Source organism: Harpia harpyja, chromosome 6 (assembly GCF_026419915.1).
Source record: "Harpia harpyja isolate bHarHar1 chromosome 6, bHarHar1 primary haplotype, whole genome shotgun sequence".
NCBI classification, from domain to species: Eukaryota; Metazoa; Chordata; class Aves; order Accipitriformes; family Accipitridae; genus Harpia; species Harpia harpyja.
The window spans coordinates 57403213-57424629 of NC_068945.1; the positions used below are offsets into that span (position 1 = coordinate 57403213).

General features: G+C 37.6%; 1 protein-coding gene across 3 annotated transcripts in view; it reads left to right on the top strand.

The window, feature by feature from the left end:
• RSBN1L (round spermatid basic protein 1 like) overlaps positions 1-21417 on the top strand; it is a 55837-nt gene that overhangs the window by 21782 nt on the left and 12638 nt on the right. For 2 of the 3 annotated variants that reach the window (XM_052788968.1, XM_052788967.1), the window contains 3 exons: positions 6430-7073; positions 19219-19356; positions 19554-19696. In XM_052788968.1, coding sequence (XP_052644928.1) covers positions 6430-7073; positions 19219-19356; positions 19554-19696 — 925 coding nt within the window. The remainder of the gene's footprint in view (positions 1-6429; positions 7074-19218; positions 19357-19553; positions 19697-21417) is intronic. The other variant, XM_052788969.1, reaches the window with a different exon arrangement.

Consider the following 21417-nt stretch of genomic DNA (forward strand, 5'->3'; position numbering starts at 1 on the left):
TCTGCCTATCATGTAGGTATATGCAGTGGCAGAAGTATTTGTGGTATGTAAGGCCGACTTGCCTAGAAAATGTTTAAAGGTTGTTTAGAGTTAGTTCTGTTATTGCTGACTGTGCATGCATGAACAGAATGAACATAGACTTCTATTCTAATTTATTTAAAAATACAGTGCAAGTTTTATAACTCCATCCTCGTGCAGATATTTCTAGCTAAATAAGAGCAGAAGCAAAATCAAAATTTTGCTGTTCTTTGGTCTTTTACGCTCCAGTAGAGTGTGAGCTCAGTCTGCTTTTTAACATCAGATCAAGGGGAAAGTTCCTGTACACGCCTGTAGGTGCCAAAGGTTTTTCTCCCCACCCTCCACCCCTGTTATTCATCATTCTTGGAGTCCCAAAGCAGTTCTCTGACTCACTTGTATTAAAAAAGTATTTTAGTTAAAGTGAAAATTCTTACTTCTGTCTTGTGTTTCTGAATCATGCAGTGGAAAAGTTTCTTGTTTTGTTTATAGGTGTTTCAGTAGCTGTGCTTGTCTAAATGCATCTCAGAACACAGAGGCAGATGCCATGCACTTCAAAATGGCTACTGTCTTGGCTGAGATTAGATTCCAGCAGTCGTATGTATGTGTATGTATGTACACACCTTTATTGTGATTGCTGGTGAAGACTGAAGAACCAGTCTTGAAGGTTTTGGGTTGTGAGTGTGTGCCTCAACAGTAGCTACTTGAGAGGTGAAGTCAGTTAACTTGCATCAAGCACTACACTGCTGCTGCCAAATCTTGCTTAAAACAAAGCTAGTTTGGATATCTCAGTCTTAACGGTGTTTCAGTTTTTATTTAGCCTTTTGGATTGCTTGCTTATGTTTTCACCACATTCTGTATGTCTGCTGTGAGGCAACTTGATTACTGCCCTAGGGAGACATTGAAGGCAGCTGTTCTTTTTTGGTGTCTGTTAGCCAAGTGTCGAAGCAGCATTATTGGTTTTGGAAGAAGCAGCACGTTTTGCTTTAAAGTATTTTGATATATGCAGCAGAGGAGTGACTGAGTGTTTCTGTTCCTCTCTACAGCTACTGCAAAAGAAGAATAAGATGAAAGTACTTTATTGAGCATTGCTGATAGCAATCCCAGTATTTCAGGAAACTAATTCCTTTTGCTGTTGAAGTCTTTGTAACTTCTGAGCAGCTTTAAACACCTACTTCACAGTGGATCTTTGAAATTCAGCAGAGCAGAAGCCTTAAGCTAGAAATGTGCCACCTCTTCATTCTGTGAAACTATTCAAGCTTTGCTGAGAAACACTACTTCTAGAAATCAATTTTCCATTTTGTGTTTGTATTCCTCAGGAAAACTTCATCTGTATGCTAAAATAATTGAACACGAATATTCTAAAGTTGGGCATATGGGATGTCAGACATCATGATGAGAACAAGCACTGTACAGCACCACCCACACACTCACTCTAATAAAGGACAGAGGGAAGAAATTGTAGTCTGATCCATATTGCAGTTAAATGTACTAGAATGTTACCTTTAAAAAGGTAAATTATATAACTTTAACATTAAATTTAAAAGTCCAAGGTTTTGGGTTGGGAAGCTTTCTATTAAGGTTTGCTAGGAACTTGGTCTTATATATGTGTTAAGGTAGTGTTTTGTGTGGCAGGGGAATTTTTTTTTATCCTTAAAAATTCAGCCTTGTTCAGTGCTTGGGGTGGACAGGTGAAGGTGTGGTGGGCAGCATAGCCAAGCAGATCAAGTGGTCTGCTGCCACTGATGAGGGGTGGGTTCTGCTACTCTTCATTGCCTGCTATTGGTGGTCTCCACGCTCTAGTTCCTGTCTGACAATGCCGTGAACCAATTCTGTTCACTAATCTAGCAGCAAAGTGAATAGTTTTCTGCTAAGCCATTAAGTCAATTTACTGTGCAGTCAGATGAGCATCAGTCAGTACCAGGAATGGTGTAGGACTGTGTGCTAGGAGCAGTGGCAAAGGAGAGTGGGGAGTTGGACTCTACCCATCTGTGGCAATGAGCACTTAGATTGCTCAGCTATATCATGTATCCGCATTTGAAGGCTGAACAAATAATTATGAATTTAAAATTTTTCTAGTTTTTTCATATTCAATTTAATATTAGAATATAAATATAAATTTAAAATATAAATTCTCTACGAAATATGGTGTCTGAAGTATCTAAAAATAACTTTTCCTAAGTGCATCATTTGCTGCCTGTATGAAAATGAAGTAGAGTTCTTGACAGAATTTTTGTGTGTGCAGTAGCATAAGCTTGTGTGAATTTGAAAAAGGCTCAAAACAACTAATCAGTTTTTGAAGTCATGTTGTCTTTCAATTTCTGCTTGAAGTGCTTTTAGAAAACTAAGTTTTACTCTTGTTGGTATGTAAATTTTTTTAAGTCTTTAATTCTAGTAATGTTTTGAAAAGATCCCATTTGGAATCCCCTTTCTTCTGATTTCTGTGTTTTAAGGCTTTTTTCCTCTTTAGTGGCATCAGTAGCTCAGACCCTTGAAGGGATTCATATTTTGTCTCCCAAGGATAGACACTCCCAATCTTGATTTTTTTGTTTTCCCAGTTGCAAGTAGGACTTCAGGGGTCTCTGCTACTTCCCACCATAGATCTTCTGGTCATTTTTTGTTCTACAGCCTTTTGTTCTTTCAGTGATGGTTGCTTTCTTGGTTTCCAGGTGTTTAAGAATTAAAAATGGCCTCAGCTCTATCCTTTTTGTTATATAGAGATCCAGAAAGTTTTGTGGAAGAGAAGAGAGTTGTGTTCAGAGATGAAAGGCTGCTAGCAAATATTCATTTGGTTCCAAATTGTGCGTACCACTTTTGCAACTTCTCATGATTTGGGAAAGTGTGTACTGATGCACTTTAATAGTTGATGCATGTGTAAATGGCATAACACTTTTAGTCTGTGATCAAAGGTAAAAAGAGTCTATGTTACTAAAATATTTGTATTTAAAGCTGAACAGAAAATTTCTTTTGGCTAGAAGGACGACTGTGTTGGATACCAGAAAAAGAATTATTTTTATCCTGTGGTTAAGAGCTTTTTTCCCTTTCTGAAGGTTTCATGGAGATGGTGTGAAAACAAACACGGAGAAAGATAAATGTTCTTCACTTTTAAAATGTCATAGTGTGATCCCTCTTAAGAAGGTATTGAGTACTTATGTAGGTGTATACCAGCTTAACTAAAACATATTTTTACAATCAGTTTTGAGTGCAAACCTTTTTGAATATGTTTATGTGAACTTCACATAATTTGACACTGATTTACATTCCATCTATCTGATTTTGTGTATGTTACATTGGGGATTTTTTTGTTGTTTCTGTCTTAAAAACACCATTGCTTTTGAGAGCATGGCTTTGCTCTTTTGAGTGCTGTTTACTGATGATTAGAATAGACTAGACTATTTCAGTTGGAAGGGACCAACAACGATGATCATCTAGTCCAACTGCCTGACAACTTCAGGGCTGACTAAAAGTTAAAGCATGTTGTTAAGGGCATTTTCCAAATGCCTCTTAAACACTGACAGGCTTGGGGCATTGACCACCTCTCTAGGAAGCCTGTTTTGTAGTTTAGCAGTTTTGTAATCTTAAAACTGGTGGTGGTGGGGGGTGGGGGGGTTGGTTTTTTTTTTTGCATAGCTGCATCTGTGAAATACATTGTGATGGATTAAAAAAACAGCCACCACATATTACAAGAGAGGTTGAATTAAATTGATTGTTAGTAAAACTTTTAGGAAGATATAATCAAAGGCAGGGAATGAGACAGATTGAAAGGAGAAATCTGATAATCTTCCTTCTTGTCCTGTAGAAGCAGAAGTCAACAGTTTTTGAGGTAGTTTTGCACAGATACAGATTCATACCCTTCTTTTATGTAAGTACTTTTACATTTTAACTGGTAATAATGGAATGTAATTTAATAGCTGGATGTTCAGCAAGGACATGTAGATGCTGATCTACAGTCTTCTTAAGGTTTTCTTTGGTGATTATAGACATGCTGAAGTATGAGAGCAATTTGGCTCTTGCTATAGCAAACACCTTCTTGCTTTAAACTTAGAAGTTGTTGTATTTGTTGCCATTTCTATTATTGCTGATTGTACCCCAATGAATATAAATTTCCATCCTTTCCCTGCCATGGATGAAGTCCCAGATCTGAGTGCCTAGTCCCTACAAAAATCTGAGCTCCATTTGAGAAAAAGTGAGTTGACAGGTAACCCCTGCTTCCCCACCTCACCTTGCTGCAGCATTCTGTGCTATAATTCCATATTTTCCATATTCAAACTAATATAATATCTGGAAATGTTTGATCAGTATAGCAACAAATCTTCATGTTTAGAGCGGAACAATTTTTAATTGTTAATTTAAAGCATTTTTAAGAGTTTGAAATACTTGTAGGTTCTTGGATGCTTTCTAGTTGTGTATTCCTGCAGCCAGGAGTGGGGGGGGGAATGTCTGTTATGTAGTCTGTAGTTTGAGGTTTGGATTGAGATTTCTAAGCCTGCAATGTGGAACTTCCCACTGTCATAAAACCATTTCTTTGTTTTTATTTCCCCCCTAATGGAACTGGTGCTGTAATGACACTATTAAAATACCCCAGAATGTGAGCAGTAGGTGATTTTTGTCAGGTGATGACATTTCACTCAAGTACCCTGGCACCCTCAATGAACTGTTTTCAGGACTCCTCTAAAGTTGAGGTAATTAGCTGTACACATAGTGCTGCTCTTTCTAGTCTTTCCATGCCCACTAGATTTAAAGACTCTTGTGGCAGAATGAAGATGTTAGCAAAGAAGTGGCGAGTATTGTGTCTACCAGATGAAGCAGTCCTGTTGCAGAGGCCCATGCTGGTTTTACATTAAACTTAGCCTAATGAAAGGATGGATTTTCATGAGGATACTGTGCCTTTTGGCAGCTGAATTTGGTTAGCTAAAAGTGAAATTGTGCTCATAGAGTATGCTATGTTAAATCTGATTTAGAGTGAAGGGGGTCTTTGTAGCTCTTAACTGTGTGGATTAGGTTAAGAAATCCTAGAGCCCACTTCCTTGTTTGGGCTAAGAAATGAGTAACATCAGGGCACTTCTTCCCCCCTACAAGACAAGAAAATAGAAGCTAGAGAGATAACTAGCTCGCCTGCCTCCACTTGAAAAATCCCCAGCTGCTGTCACAAACCTCAAGAGGCTTAGAGGCAAGTGTCTTAATTGCTTGTTCTCCTTTCCAGTATCTGCACCTTCCATATCCAAACCTCTTCATTATCAGCAAGAATGTGTGATTCCACACACCAACAGTTGTGATCTTTATTTTCATTTTCTTCCTTTTTTTTTTCTTAAGGACTCTTGTGAATTACTTAGGCTGCAGATTGTGAGCTGAGAATATACTACAGCATAGTAGTAGAGACTGGCTAACTTAACTCTTGTGAATTTGAGATTACGTAGAAAGTGTGTATTTCATTGCAGGACTGAACTTCTAAATTTCTGTGTCTGAACCTGCTGATCTTGAATTGCTTGTGAATATAATTTTGTGCTGTAACATGCCCAGTAATTTGATTTATCAACTCGTGAAGTGATTTCAACTGCTAGATTTGAGGGCAGTGTAGTGACAGGAGTTTTTTTGGCTACTGTGTTTATTACCTGCAAAAAAACCCCAAAAGCACTCAAAGAAAAACACTCTAAAACAAGGGAGAATGTTTGCCTTGGGAATCAGTTGAACATGTTATCCCCAAATGAGTACTTTTTGGCTTTAGGCCATTACAGTTTGTTTTCAGTTCAGCTTGCATGTTATATAAACTTGAAGCTAGTTTCTGTTTTGTGAGGTCTTGGTTTTTGGTGGTTGTTTGGATTTTTTTTGTTTGCTTTTTGTTTGTTTTGTTTAAATGATTTTTTTTTTAAGAAGTGTGGGGTCAGTTTTTAGATGTTTCCACATGTATTTTGACAAAGTTTATTTAGTTCTGGAAGAATGACCATATAAAGCCATCTGACAAGGTAGGTTCTGGCAGTGGCATCTTGTGAACAGCTTGCTGATGATGGTTGATACTCATTGACCATTTGTAAATCCCTTGTTTGGCAATGTTTGTTCACAGCTGTCATATAATGTCTCTGAACTTTCTGGTATAATAATTGCTGATGACCAGTTAAATGGTATGATTAAGGTTTATGACTCATCATGAAAGCAGCCTTGGGAAACTTGGTTTTTATCGTGATTTCCTCCATGCCCCCCCCCCCCCCCCCCCCCCCCAGCTTTTGTCAGTCATAATGGGAACATGGCAGGTGTCTCTTACTACTCATTTTCAGTAAGATGCACGTTGTGACCCTCGGTATTGGTCTCTGGTCTTTGTGTGCCATGATGAGGGCTTTGGTAACTTTGAATCCTGATCTTTAAATACATATTTTGTGTATGAAGATACTTAAGAAATGATTTTTTTTCTCTCAACAGGTGGGAAGGAGAAACCAAAAACCAATGCAGAAGAGCTACAGATTAAAAAAGTTAAGAAGAAAAAGAAAAAGAAACATAAAGAGAATGAGAAGAGGAAGCGTCCAAAAATGTACAGCAAATCCATTCAGACCATCTGCTCAGGATTGGTTTCCGATATTGAGGATCAGGAAGCCAAAGGCATCATAGATGATCATCTTAAGGATTTCAATGGGAAAAATATGGATCCCAAGAAGGACTGTGAGTCCAAGATACCAGAGAACAGTGAGTTTCCATTTGTCTCGTTAAAGGAGCCACGGGTTCAAAATAAACTCAAAAGGTTGGACACATTGGAGTTCAAACAGCTGATTCATATTGAGCACCAGCCTAACGGAGGTGCATCAGTTATCCATGCCTACAGTAATGAACTCTCCCACTTATCTCCTGTGGAGATGGAGAGATTTGCAGAAGAGTTTGTGGGTCTGGTTTTTAGTGAAAATGAAAACTGTGCAGCTTACTATGTAATGGGTATTGTTCATGGGGCAGCTACTTATTTACCTGACTTTTTAGACTACTTTTCGTTTAATTTTCCCAATTCACCAGTGAAAATGGAGATTTTGGGAAAGAAAGATATAGAGACAACGACTATGTCAAATTTTCATGCTCAGGTAAGAGGTTATACATTTTACTTTCTAAAGTCATATAATGGTTTCAAACGACTGTGAATGGGCTTTTCTTAGAATACAGTTACTGTTAGCTGTGCTGTGTGGATGATGCAGAAGACTAGAAACGAGAATACTTTAATAAGTTCTGCAGTATTAAAGATAAGGAGCCTATTAACTGAGACAAAGTTGGATTTTATGGGGGAGGGGAAATGTTTGCATGCATGTGTGTGTAGGTTTCTTTGGATTTGTTTCTGTAGCTAAAGCTTAACCATGAGTTTTGGAGGGTTAAGATGATTCAGCTGCAGCTATCTGGGCATCTGAACTGTAGTTAATCTGTATGAAGTTCTTCATAAAACTGAAATGCTTTAATACATCAGAAGAATGTTGTACATAAAACCTGTGTTAGGGCACAGTTAATTATTTGCATTTGTAGTTTGAGCCTTCTAAATTTATCCTTAAAGGAGTACTTACTGGTGGTTAATGTAGCTACTAATTTCATCCTTACCCCATCATGTTACCCCACAGTTAGTTGTACTCTCTTGAAAGCTCTTAAGTTGTGGCAAAATGGCAGGCAGCTTTTGAATCTTTTTTTTTTTTTTTTGGTAAATTTTCCAGAAAGAAATGACTGTATACTCTCTTAACAACAGCTACTGATTAAACATCACCTCTGCTATTTATTAACTTGCTGTAGAAGATATATTACCGCTGCATATAAATTATTTATATTTCAGGTTTTTTTAAGTTCAGGGGAAAAAAGAAATTCTAAGTTTCTTAGATTGCCACTTAGGTGATGAGGGTATTATGTAAAGCCCATACAGATACTCTAAAACAATTTATGAAGAAATTCAATCCTGTTATATCAACTTTAGCTCATAATTGCCTGTTTAACTCCCTGTTTGTGAATTTAGATGTTGTATGGAACACTTTTAAACTGTTTTAGTCTTCACTTTTTAGTCAGTTATGAAGAGTCCAAGTATAAGTTATACTGTCATCGTTTTGATGAAAAACATGCTTGCGTTTTTTTTTTTTTTTCCCTTCGGCTACATAAACATTTGCATGGAACACTATTGCATTTATTGACAAATTTCAGGTATGTGTTATCTACAAGGATATGCAGAAGTAAAATGTTGCTGTAGGAGAACATTTGTGGTGCTGATTAAGAAAACATCCACTGCCACGGAATATGAATATTCTATGAAATATATTTACTTTTTTTAGTATGTAAACTGAATCATTACTTTAATAGTGAAAATCACAGAACATATTATGGACAGCTACCCAGAGCTGCTCTGTCTTAAGTCATTTTACATAAAAAAAAGCTGGATCTGCCTTTTTAACTATGTTCTTTTAAGTCCAGCTTGTTGTCTTGGGCAGCATTAATGCAAGCATGGCTGTGTGCTAATATCTGCCGTGAAGAAATAGTTAAAAAAAGCCCAAATTTTATTTTTGTGAATTATAATGAAATTATTTTACTGAAAGGATGGATTAACTTGGTATTGCAATGGTATCATCAATATCTGCAGTTAAATCAGTCCTGTGGCCGTTGAGGTTGAGACCATAATTTCCCATTTTCCTGTAAGTGAAGGAGGAACAGAGAGAGAATGCAGTAGATGAAAGAAGCCAAACTGTATTACTGCAGCGTTCAACTGGTCAACTTCATACTCTGTCTTCTAACCTGTATTTTACTTGGCTGGAGTTCTGTTATCTTCTTTTCCTTTGTTTTCTCTCAGTTTTTCGGTTAGTTTTCGTAGCATTTTATCACTTGTCAGCATTTGGTTGCTTGACAGAACACATTTGGCTCCTTGTATTTTTTGCTAACATAAAGGGTGTAGTGTGTATAAATAATGTATACAGGTGTACACCAGACTTACTCGTATTGTCTTCTGCGCAGCATTGCTGTTTCCTGGAATATTTAAGCCAGTATCTTGGTTGCCTAGCTATTGATTCTATTTTTCCTTATTATTTTATTATTTTTTGTCTTATTCTTGCTGCTTTTTTTGTCTTACTCGGGTGATCTGCTACAGTTGAAAGGTTTTGTTAGCTTAGTATTCTCCTTTCTGACTGGGGCCAGTATCAAAGATGTCTGGGAAGGAGTATGAGAGTCTAGGAGTCATAGCAACACTGTGTCAGAGTGCTCATCCTCCAGGGATATGACAGGAGCTTTTTGAATCTGAGCTGTGAATTTTGTGGTTTTAACCTTCAGCTGTATTTTTCTTTTCTGTGTGTAAATTTCTGATTTATTAGTATCAGTTACCTGTCAGTTTTCTGTTTCTATTTTCCTTTATAAAAGGTACTAAACAGTTGCATAACTTGTTATGTTTTGTGCAGATTGATAATATTTTCCTGTCTCACCGAGTTCTTTGTGAATCTTTTAAGGGGTTTCTAATGTGCTGTTGCAGTCTATTTCAGTGCAATTTTACATGTAGTTTTCTGTTCCTACATTGTAAAAGCTCTGTGCTGCGCTGTTCTCTGTTGTCTTGAGCTGCCTGAGCAATGCCTAGCACTTGTTGTATAGGCACAGTTCAGATGTGAATCACTTTCTCATGTCTAAGTAGGAACTTAGTTTTATTAAGTCTGCTTTGAGTCTATCTCAACCTTCTTTAGCCTTAAGAAACTTGGGTATTGCTTTGCTATTTTTAACTAAAACACTGAAATGAGGCTCACTTTAGTACATGAGGTTCTTTGGTTGTTTTTGAGAACTCATTGTAGCACATGTAATCAGTCTGACAAATGTTAACTATTTAAAAAGATCTAAAAAGTATTAAAAAAAAAAAAAGGGTGAGCTAAGCCTGAAATGGAAAGTATTATAGAGTATTTTATCAGAATTTTTAAGTTGATTCTTTCAGTATCTACTTAATCTTCCACCTCCTGTTTTGCAGCAGATGAAGGGGTTTTTTGCTTTAAGTAATGCATAGTTTCCACTGAGTTCTGTGGTAAGATGCAGATTCTGCAGTATATTCTGTTGGTGAGATCAAAACTGTTGGAGTCCTCCTAAGTCTACCTGGAAAGTCTGCAGCTCTTGAGAAATTTACTTAGTTTTCACAATTGTGAAGTTGAAAATGAACTCCTCTCAGCTTCCCAATATACTTGTGTCAGACAGAAGTAATATAGTTTCACTTGTTAAACAGCAGGCACAGGAAAGAGGAGTTTGTTGTTGGAACTGGTTCTGTCTCAGCAGAATTAGCTTTTAAATTTTGGGGGGAGAGGAATTAGGGAGTTTTTCACCCCCTAGCTTGGGCCTATGTTTAAGTACACCTTAATTCTTAAAATTTTTTAGGTTAGTGGAACAGCTCTATTTCTGTGAACTGTTTGTAAGGCTTAGCCAGACTGTTTCTATAATTGGGCAAAATGGAATTAGTGTGGCTGTCCTTGTAGCCAGTAAGTCGCTCTTTCTGGTGGTGGAAAATTGTCTGCTTCAGGTACATCCCTGGGCTCCATTGTGTAGATGGCAACAGCTGCATCAGTTACCTGATAGCGATGAATCTTACTTGTCAGGCTTTTACCAGGATTTCAAAGAATGTAAATAATAACCTTTTGCCACCTATTCGCAGCTTACAGCAGTTATACTATTTAGTGCTGTTGAGGCAAATACCCTTAACGTTTTGAACCCATTACTGTGTCTTCATGCTGGGCAAGTGTAAATTTTTACTGCCTTGCTGAAACCCCGAAGTGTACACTTGGTGTTTAACCTTAACAATGTTTAGCAGATTGATTTTTACTGTTCTTCAGTCTTGTCCCAGTGGCAGCTTCTTCGTACAGGTGAAAAAAAATGCTGAGCAATACCCAACAATTCCTGTGCTTCAAGACAATATTGACTATTTTTAAGACATATCTGGCAAATGCTTGTCTGATGTGTTTGTTGGAGATCTCTAGGTGATTCCACGCTTCTCAAAGAAATCTGTTGAAAAAATCTTTTTTTCTTGTTCGTCCTCTTATCTTAATCCTCCTGCCAGTCCTTTTATTCTCATCTTTAGTGGACAAGGCAAACAGTTTTTCTGCTTTTCTTTCAGTGTTCTCTGTATTTCAAGATTGCTTAACAGCTCTTTTCCGCCCCTTCCCCCCCCAACAGATTAAGTAATTTAAGTTATTTCAGTCTACCATTACATGTTATATCCTTATTGGTCTTGCTGCTTTCCCCTTACGCTCTCTTCAGTCATCCTTATTTCTCTTAAAATACAGTACTGAAAATGGACAATGTCTGCCTTGTGTATTGTTGTCAAGGAGTACGAGAAGATTGCCTTAAGTGTCTTGCAAATTATTGCTCTTTATCTATTCCTGCCTTTTTCAGAGCAGTTTGTGATCTGCTGTAGCAGCAGCTCCTGCTAAGTGAGTCACTCCGCTTTTCATTTTTATGCAATAAATTATATGTATCGGAGTGTAGTTCTTTGCTTTTATTCAAATTGAATTATATTCTGTGTATTCAGATCTCTTTTCCAGTTTATCAAAGATCTTGCTAGTTTTGATCCTTGCCCGTAGTAGGCTTGCAGCTTTGTGTTATGTGCAGGTTTCATAAGCATACATTGTGTTCAAAGGAAAGATCCTTGCTGCATGCCACAAAATTGGTTCTTTCATATTGGTAGTTATGTGAACACAGACAAATTAAGTGTCCACTGTTTGCTGTTACTAGACCATGTTTCTGTAGCAGTTTTAAGAGCATAATGCAAATATCAAATGTCAAGGTATGTACTGGTCCTCTGAAGAAGTATATGCTGTCATAGAAGGAAAGGTTAGTTTGACTTAATTGGTTTTTTTTGACATGTCCATATTTATTAGCTTTTACCATCTTATTTTCTAGGTGGTTAAGACAGCAGTATCCAGCTAACTGTTTTTTCTGGAAATTGAAACTAGGCTAAATAGTCTCTAAGTCTTCTCTGTCTTGCTTCTCTTGACACCTATTCCTTATAAGATCCTTATCTTAAGAGTTTATCTTCTTCCAGCTTTGAAGAATCTGTTTTGTGTTTTTGAGTTCTTACTGATTTATTAAAGCTTTGTTTCTTTTTAACTTACTGCCTTCCTACTGTAGGGTATGTGAGGATACTCGTCATTAAGCCTATATAGTTCAGGAAAAGTCAGTTGTATTTTACGCTGCTCAGAGTGCAGTTAGACAAATTGTCAGAGCCCATCTAGTACCTGTTGCTGCTAAAAGAGAGTGTCCTTCTTGCTTCATTCTTCCCAGTTGCATGTTCTTGTGCCAAGCTGTGGTGCTTCTCAAACTGGTGAGCCAGTTAGTTTCATTAATCCACCAGAAAACTTAACCTACTCCTGAGCGATTGGTTTTATTGCTTAGTTAGCAAATTATATTAGTTTACTATACCAGCGGTAGCTCAAGGATGAGTGCGGGACTACACAATCAACCCTATTCCATAACAGCAGGCAGCTTGCATCTTCAGAGAAATAATTTTTGTTGGTTGTTTTTCCCAGTCTGAAGTAGCTTATTCCGTGTTGTCTATGTTAACTGTGATGGACACTGGATATTCAGGTAGTCTAAAGAATAACGTAAGTATTTTGGAGGAAGAAATGCAACAGTAATGATAGTTCATGTTTGTGTTGTGACTTTTCAAATGAGTGGTTGTCCTCATTTCTTAAAATTCTGGACACAGAGCTTTTCATTCCAGTTCTCTTTTAGCCCCTTTTAATATTAAATCTTCTCTTTGCTGTCGTCCTTGTTTAGCTCTTAAAACTTTCTTTTGCGGAGAGGTTTTTGCTGTTTACTCCTTTTCTAATTTGTGAAATCCTGCTGGAAAATATTTGTTCTTCTAGTATTTGAGGGGAATTGTTGAAAATATTTTTCTTTAAAGAAAACCTGAAATAATGGGTTAGTGTTTCTTTTTCTTATCATTAAAGATTTATACAGTGTCTATTTCCATATACTGTGTTATTTTCCTGTGTTCTGGAAAGAGTTCTTTATATTGGAACTATGTGTCTCTTCAGTTGTGTTTCAGTAGCTTTCAGTAGAATTTTGCGTTCGATAGAACTCGCTCCTTTTAAGCTTTTTGAATGTTTGGTTAGTTATTAAAAAGTTTTGATTGTTTTTAGCAACTGCGTGCTGTTATCCAAGTTCCCTGAAGTACAGCTTCCTCCCCCCCCCTCACCTTCTGGATGATGAAAATTTGAATTTTAGCTCTGTTAAAGCATATATATTGCCTTGTTCCTTTTTTATCTAATAATCCATAAGACTTGTGTAAGAGACTTTTTTGATGGATGATGGTAGCCTATTGTCTTCCAAGCAAAGAAGTCTTCGCTTATTGAATACCACTGAACAAAGAATCAGTTCACGTGGGATGACATTAGAAATCTGCAACACGTGCTCATTAGCTTTCCACTTAGAAAATACTTGCCTTTCCAGATTGCTTCTTGACAGTTTCAGCCAATAAATATGAAATGACAGTTGTATGCTGCTCTTTTTGGTCACATAATCTGTATTAACAAAAAACAAACCTAAACAAAACCCTAGAGGTTTGTACTGGCAGCTTGGACAGGATCTGAGACTGAACCTTGTCATAGATCTTCCTGAGTTACAAGAGTGCAATAGCTACTTTGCTTTCACAAGATCATTTTCCATGAAGGTATCTAATTGATGCTATTCTTAAATGATGTTTTTTTAATTCTTTTTTGATTGCTTCACTGTTTTAGTGTCGCTGGAGTTCACAATAATAGGTCATTTTGCTTTTAAAAATGTCTGTCCATCCATCGTATTATTTCAGGATTTCAGCTGCAAGGTGAAATGGGTAAAGTGATAAACTACAGTGGTCAAAGGACACTGGAGGAACTATACTGCACTAGAAATCTTGGGATTGCATTTCCAGAAACTTCCAACTGGGAAATGGTATATTTGTTGAAATTAAAGCTTTAATGATAATGGATCACATTTGAGTAATGCTAGAACTGTCAAGGCATCTTACTCTGATACCAGAATCCTGACATTAAAAAAAAAAAAAAAGGTACTACATGTGGTTTAAAAGTAAAGAGTAGCCAAGTAGATTTGCAAGTATTTTTAAACTCAGAGCAATTTTGATGAATATTTGTTCATTGAAATTTTGATGCCTCAGTATTGGTTCCCATTTGGAACTGAAAATATATGTAAGCATTGAAGGATTTGAAAAGAGTTGGCAAGGAACAGAAAACCTTTTCTGCACTTTTTCAAAATGTACCAAATAAGAAAGAATGATACATTGCCCCTTCATGACTATAGCGTTTGAGATAACAGATTTAGAGGAATAACAGTGAATGTGAAGCTGGATGTTTTCAGTTCTAAGATAAAAATGTGTAAGTACATTGCTTGTGCACTTGTGTAGTGAAATGGAAACCCACTATTCCCTCTGATCTCCCAGCATATTTTTATGGTGATTTAATGTTTTTGTTGGTCTTTGGTGGGGCTTTCTTTGTGGGTTTCTTGAAATTATTTTGGGTTCAGTGGGTTTGGATTTTTTTGTTGTTCTATGAGGACTGATTTTCCAGACTTCCTGGTTTTAAAGCTGAAAAGCTGAAAGAAATTTAAACCTTTAAAATTCTTGCAGGAAAATATTAGAACTTCAACTAAAAAAAAACCCTTACTGAATTAAAAATAGGAATTCAGTTGTGACTTGCCCCAGTTTACACTTTTTAAATTAATCTCTTGAAATGCTTGATTTCTCTGGACTGTTCCTTCCAGTTTGTTTCCATTTTCTGTTTGAAAAAGACACATCTATAATATATAGTGTCTAAAATGTTTCCTGTTTGTGTGATGATAATGCTCAAATATATTGTTGTCAGTATTTTTTATATATATATATATATTCAGATTTAGTCTTCAGATTCTTTTAGACACCAAGGTGTTTATGCCAAAATATTTGCTTTCTAGAACTCCTTACTTAAAACTGAGCAAGTTGAGTTACACTAAGCCAGTTGATGCCATACTAGTCACAGAAGCAGATAATTCTCAAATTTTACTGATTCTGAATTCAGTTGGGTTTACTGTTATAATATTCCATTAACTTGATGCAAGAGAATGACACAGCCTCCTTTTGCGTTTTTAGGTGACATACTTCAAATTTAAGCTACAGAAGGAGGAAGTTAGGCTATGTTGTATTTATTCAGCTATATGTCTCTATTTTACCTGTCTACTGTATTACACTATTTCATTGGTGATATTTTGTGTACGCATATTGATTCTAATCATGTTGACCATCTGCTAGAAAAAGTGCATGTCAGTGATTTCTTCTTTTATTCTGGATTTAGATTGTTCCAGCTATTTATTTGAACAAATTTGTAACATTCTAAAAACATAGTCACACTGTAACCTGTAAAACTACATTCAGGAATATTACCTTATAAAAGGTGCATAATATTTGATTTCTGGTCAGTGCGTAATTTAATATATAGAGTTTGGTGAAGAAGTACTGGTTTTAGTACATCAGCATTGTTTTTGTGAGTTTAGAAATATATAGAGGAATCTTTTTCTCTTCCTATGAACAAACCAGCCAAAGGATACTGGCAGTAAAAGGAAAGTGTTGCTGTTATCTAAAATGCCATAGATTATATTTCTTTTGTTGTTGTCTTTAAGAGGATTCATTTTTACTTTTGTGATTGGTCAAACATCAATGGAAGGTTTTTGGTGTTTTCTCACTATTATTTAGTACCAGTCTAATTTTGGAGTGAGTGAAAATTAATTTTGTTTGCTAGCTTGTTCCTCCCTCTAAGAATGACCTCACCTTTTTATATATGTTTTTCTAATTCTTTAGCCTAATCTAAGATAGTGCCATTTAAATAGCAACACCTGACCTGAGACTAGAGTTCAGGGTGCTTTAACCCAGCCCATGAAAGAGATGAAATAGGAGTCACTTTTTTCACTGTCAACAGCTGCCTGCTCTTCCAGATTCCCTCTTGTTCTTTCTGGCCAGGCATTAGTCTTTATGGCCTATGTCTTTATTTAATTCTTATTTATATAATTTCCTAAAATAAATAAATTCATTCTTCAGGTAACTTGTGGATTAAAATCAGATCAGTTCCCTAAGATGGTTCCCTGTCTGCCTTTGGAAGACCTAATGCTAGCAGGAAAGAAGGGAAAAAGCAGATCTTCCCCTTTTATCACCAGCATGAATTTATTTTCTGTTTCTACTGAGTCTGGATGGGTCAGAGTTAATTTTCTTCATAGCAGCCTATTATGGGGCTGTGTTTTGGATTTGTGACTAGAGCTGTTGATAACACAGTGGTGGTTTGGCTATTGCCGAGCAGCACTTGTGTAGTGTCACAGCTTGCTTTTTTTTTTTTTTCCTGTTCCATTCTGGAACCCCTGGTGAGTAGGCTGGGGTGGGCAAGAAGTTGGGAGGGGGGGCCAGGAGCGACCGTTGGTCTGGAAGGTAGCTATTGCTTGGAGACTGGCTGGTCATCAATCTGCTTGTGGGAGGTAGTGAGTGGTGGTAAAACACCACTCTGTTTTTCCTCTTTTCTTCACTTTCCTCTTTTCACTTACTAAACTGTCTTTATCTGGACCCACGCATTTCCTTGCTTTTCCTGTGCTCTCCCATGTCTCACTGTTGCAGGGGTGGTGGTGGTATGAGTCAGCAAGGGGCTGTAAGGTACTTAGCTGCTGCCTGGGGTTAACCCACCACAGAGTTCTTAAATGCTCAAACATTTCATTCTGTATTTGCAACGATACGACTCTGAATATGGTCCCAGAAGAAACCGCTCATCGTTTCTGACTTTGACATTATCTTAGCATTATTTTTGGTATTTCACCTCTCCTGAGCTGGATCTTGAAAAGGAATCTGTTCTACCTGGTGAATGAGGGGAACATAATTGATCAGGAGAGCTAGGAGTGAATTGGGATGGACAAATAATGCTTAAAAAAGTTGAGCTGATCTTTCAGTTTAACATTCAGTGATGTGGTCTTTTGAGGAATATATAAGAAATTTCTTAATTGATCTATTTTAAGCAAGGATTATGTTGCACTTAAACACTTTGCTGATGTTATGCTTCACTGCCAACACCTAGTGGTACCAAAGCCAGACAGGTGAATTGATCATCTGAAAGCTTCACAGCCTCTCCTGACTTCACTTCAGTTAGTAGTTTTTGGGGCAGTTGTAGAGTTTTCAGTTGGAGTAGTTCCACAACTAGTTTATCATAGACTATGTGAATCATAGAATCATTTAGATTGGAAAAGACCTTTGAGATCATCGATTCCAACCATTAACCTAGCACTGCCAAGTCCACCACTAAACCATGTCCCTAAGCACCACGTCTGCATGTCTTTAAATACCTTCAGGGATGGTGATTCAACCACTTCCCTGAACAGCCCATTCCAGTGCCTGACAACCCTTTTGGTGAAGAAATTTTTCCTATTATCCAATCTAAACCTCCCCTGGCACAACTTGAGGCCACTTGTCCTATTACTTGTTACTTGGGAGAACGGTAGTGATAGTAGAAGGAAGCAAGGAAAAAGGCAAAAAATGATTCACTTTAATCAGAGGTGTAGATTAAAACAGCAGCTTAATATCCTGGTCTGGAATGGTGGCATATTAAGCCTCATGCCAGTGGAAGAAATGTCCTTTTGCACATTAGGTTTATCAATGAACAATGTGAGTAATAGATTTACGACTAACTGTAGCTTCAGAAACTGTTTTTAGGGTACTTTGGAATTGGTCTATCCAGTAAGCCGATAATTTCGAGTCTCCCTTCCTTGTCCCAGTGCTTTAGTTGTGTGAGCTCCTGGTGCTTTGTGCCAGTGCAGGTAAAGCTGAGGATTGAGCTGATGTTGATTCAGCAGAAATGCATGTTTTCTGATGTTTTATCACAAAATCACCAGCTGTTGGTACAAAAAAAGCTACAGGAATGTATGACTAAGGATTTGGAGAATAGGAGAATACTATGGTCTAGCAGTACTGCTCTTTTCAGTATGGCTGTGATGGCTTGGCTTCCCATTACATTAGCTCAGACCTTTTTTTTTTTTTTTTTTTTTTTTTTTTCTTAAATCCTACTTCTAGTCAGTCTTCCATTTCCTGGGTGTGTATGATGACTGAGATGATCTTAAGAAGAGTATTTGGTTCTGCATTTCTGAAATGCGTCTGGTTACATCAGTCTGGCTTCTCAGAAGGGCACAGTATTTTTCCATGTTGTATGATTTAGTCCTGTTTTCAGGAGCAACTGCTAATTCTCCTCTGCACTGCCATAATTGCTAGGAATTTTAATGGTCTGTTTGGGTGAGGACTATAGCTAAGCAGTACTTCATTAACTGTTTTCCTTGCACCTTTTTTCTTTTCTTGCTTTGGATGCAGAATGTCTAGAGATGCAGTGCAAGAGCCTTACTTGGTTTGTGCAGTAATCCATCTGCTCTTCCATCTGTTCTAATCTGGTCATATTTCATCTAGTAATACTACTGTGTCTTTCAGCTTGTTAAATAGGAGATCGGAAGCTTAAGTGGGAAGTGATCCTCATCAATCTCACGCCTAAGTATTTTGTTGATGTAACATGACATCAGATTATTGAAAAAAACCTTATAACAATATGTGTTTCTGCTCAATTTCAAAATAAAAGATTTTTCGTGAGAGGTGAATGTTACAGCCCTTAAAGTTTTAAGGGAGCACAAGATGTGTTAGCACAGCAAAAATGAAGGAGTAACTGTCATCCTCTCTCTTCCTGTACTAACTCTTAATAAGCCTTGTCTTCCCTGTGATAATAAGCTCCAGTTAATGTGCTCACACAGAGGCCATATTGGAGAGGATGATCAGCAGAGGAAATGTTTGAGTTTAACTAGTTGCAAGTCAGGGTTCTGCCTAACTGTTACAGGAAAAAGGTAAAAATTCAGCTAGACTGGAGTAGTCTGGGTAAGAATCCTTATTAACTAGTTATTGAGCAGAACATACATTAATAGCTTTTCACAGTCACTACTTCGGAATGTTATTTTCTTGAAAGGCAATAAATAGTTACTCAATCTTACCTTCAGACTTTAAAATAAATAAAATACAAGTTGTCATGTATCTTTAATAAGAACTTCTGTCTTTTGGTGATGAGTTTATAGTAATTGACTTCATAATAATCTTAAGTATACTGAAGACTGTAGGACTAATATCAATCAGAAAACACAAGCATAGAGATTAAAGGTGTTTATTGAATGTAGACTTTGAGCAGTAGTGGACTCGGTATAACTTTTGCTGTCATATTCTACTTGTAGGTAAAAAGAACATACTCTCATGGTACGTATAGAGCTGGCCCAATGAGACAGATCAGCCTGGTTGGAGCAGTTGATGAGGAAGTGGGAGATTACTTCCCTGAATTCCTTGATATGTTGGAAGAATCACCCTTCTTAAAAGTAAGGACAGAAGGGAGTGGGTTGGGACAAGGGGGAAAATATACTGTCTAGTAGTGTTATAATAAAGTGAGAGTATGTGATACTTGCTTAGATAATTGAGTGGTCTAATAAATGTTTTCATCGTGACAGATAAAGGCTGCTTTTAAAAAGTTTTTCAAGTAACTCACTTCAAAATTGTGGCTTGTATTTCCCATTAGTGTACACTGCCATGGGGAACACTTTCTAGTTTAAAATTAGAGAGTCGTAAAGACAGTGATGATGGTCCCATTATGTGGGTACGTCCAGGAGAACAGATGATCCCTGTGGCTGACATGCCAAAGTCACCTTTCAAAAGGAAGAGGTATGTTGAATTATTTTGCTTGATAAATGTCTGGTTAGTATTCTTTCTCTACAAATTAATTTTATCTGAAACCTTTTACTGGTTGATACTGTATCTTATATAAATTTCTGTAAATCTTTATCTCAAAATACACTTTTAAGTTGCTTTCTTTTGTAAGGATGTGGATTTTTTTTTTTTAAACTGTTTACTGTCTGGCCAAGTAAGGTGCTGGTCCTTTTTGGAGCTTTAGTAGGAATTTAAGGTGAAAACTGCAGGGAAATGTGAACAGGCATACAAATACTGAGGTATGCCATGAGACTGGAATTAATACCCCTGTTCTTAAATGTGAGTGGATGCTTAAAGACCTCAGGGATAAGGGCTTCTCTTGTGTCTGAAAGGTAACATCTCCAACATTAAATGATGTCTTTAAGTTTTGCTGTGGTACTGAGTATAAGTACCAGCTTAAGAGTAAGGATGTCCTCTGCAGAACTTGAATATTGTTTGTCTTGAGAAATTATGTCTTTGGGGTTCTCTTGTTTAAAATTCAAACATAAAAAGAGAGCACACAAGAGGTGGAAGCAGAGTCAGGTGCCTCAGAAGGAGTATAGAGACACTGTCCAACCATAAAGGGGATGCAGTTAAAGCCAAAGACCATCTGGAGTTGAATTTGGCAAGGGATGTGAAGGGCAGCAAGGACTTCCACAGGCATATGGACAGCAAAAGAAAGACTAGGGAAAATGTAAGGTGTCTACTGGATGGAGCAAAAGGCCTGGAGGCAAAGGACACAGAAAGGGCCAAGATATTCAATGTTTTCTTTGCCCTTGTCTTTACTGGTGAGATTTACCTTCAGGAATGCTGGGTCCCAGAGACAGTAGGAATGTCTGGAGCAAGGACTACTTTACTTCAGTGGAAGAGAATCAGGTTAAGGAACATATTAGACATAGAGATTAGACAGACGCAAGCCCATGGGACCTGATGGGTTGTACTCACAAGTGCTGTGGGAGCTGGCCAGTATCATTGCAAGGCCACTCTTGATTGTCTTTGAAAAGTCATGGCAATTGGCAAAGGTTCCTGAGGAGTGGAGGAATGCAAATGTCACTCCAATCCTTTAGAAGGGTAAGAAGCAGGACCTGGGGAACTGCAGGCTGGTCAGCCTCACCTTCATCCTGGGAAGGACACCATTTCAAACATGAGGGACAAGATGATCATTGGGAGTAGCTAGTATTGATTTATAAAGGGGAAATCATGCCTTATCTACCTGATAGCATTCTACAACAAAATGACTGGCTCACAGGATGAGAAGGAGTGCCAGGGGTGGTGTTTATCTTCAATTTAGCAAGGCTTCCCACACTGGACACCTGTCTCCCATAACATCCTAATAGACAAATTAATGAAGGACAAACTAGACTGATGGATAGCATGGTGGATCAAGAACTGGCTTAACTGCCATGCTCAAAGGATTGTGATCAGCAGCACAAAGTCCAGCTGGAAAACACTGGCTACTGGAGTAACCCGGACATTGATACCTTGCGCCAATACTGTTCAACATCTTCATTAAGGGCCAGCATCATGGGACAGAGCACGCCCTCAGCAAGTTTGCAAGCAACAGAAAACTGGAAGGAGTGGTTGATGCACCACAGGGTTGCGCTGCCAGTGAGAGGGACCTTGAGAGGCTGTAGAAACGGGCCGACTCGGTGGACTCACAAAGTTAACACAGGGATGTGCAAAGCCCCACAACCTGG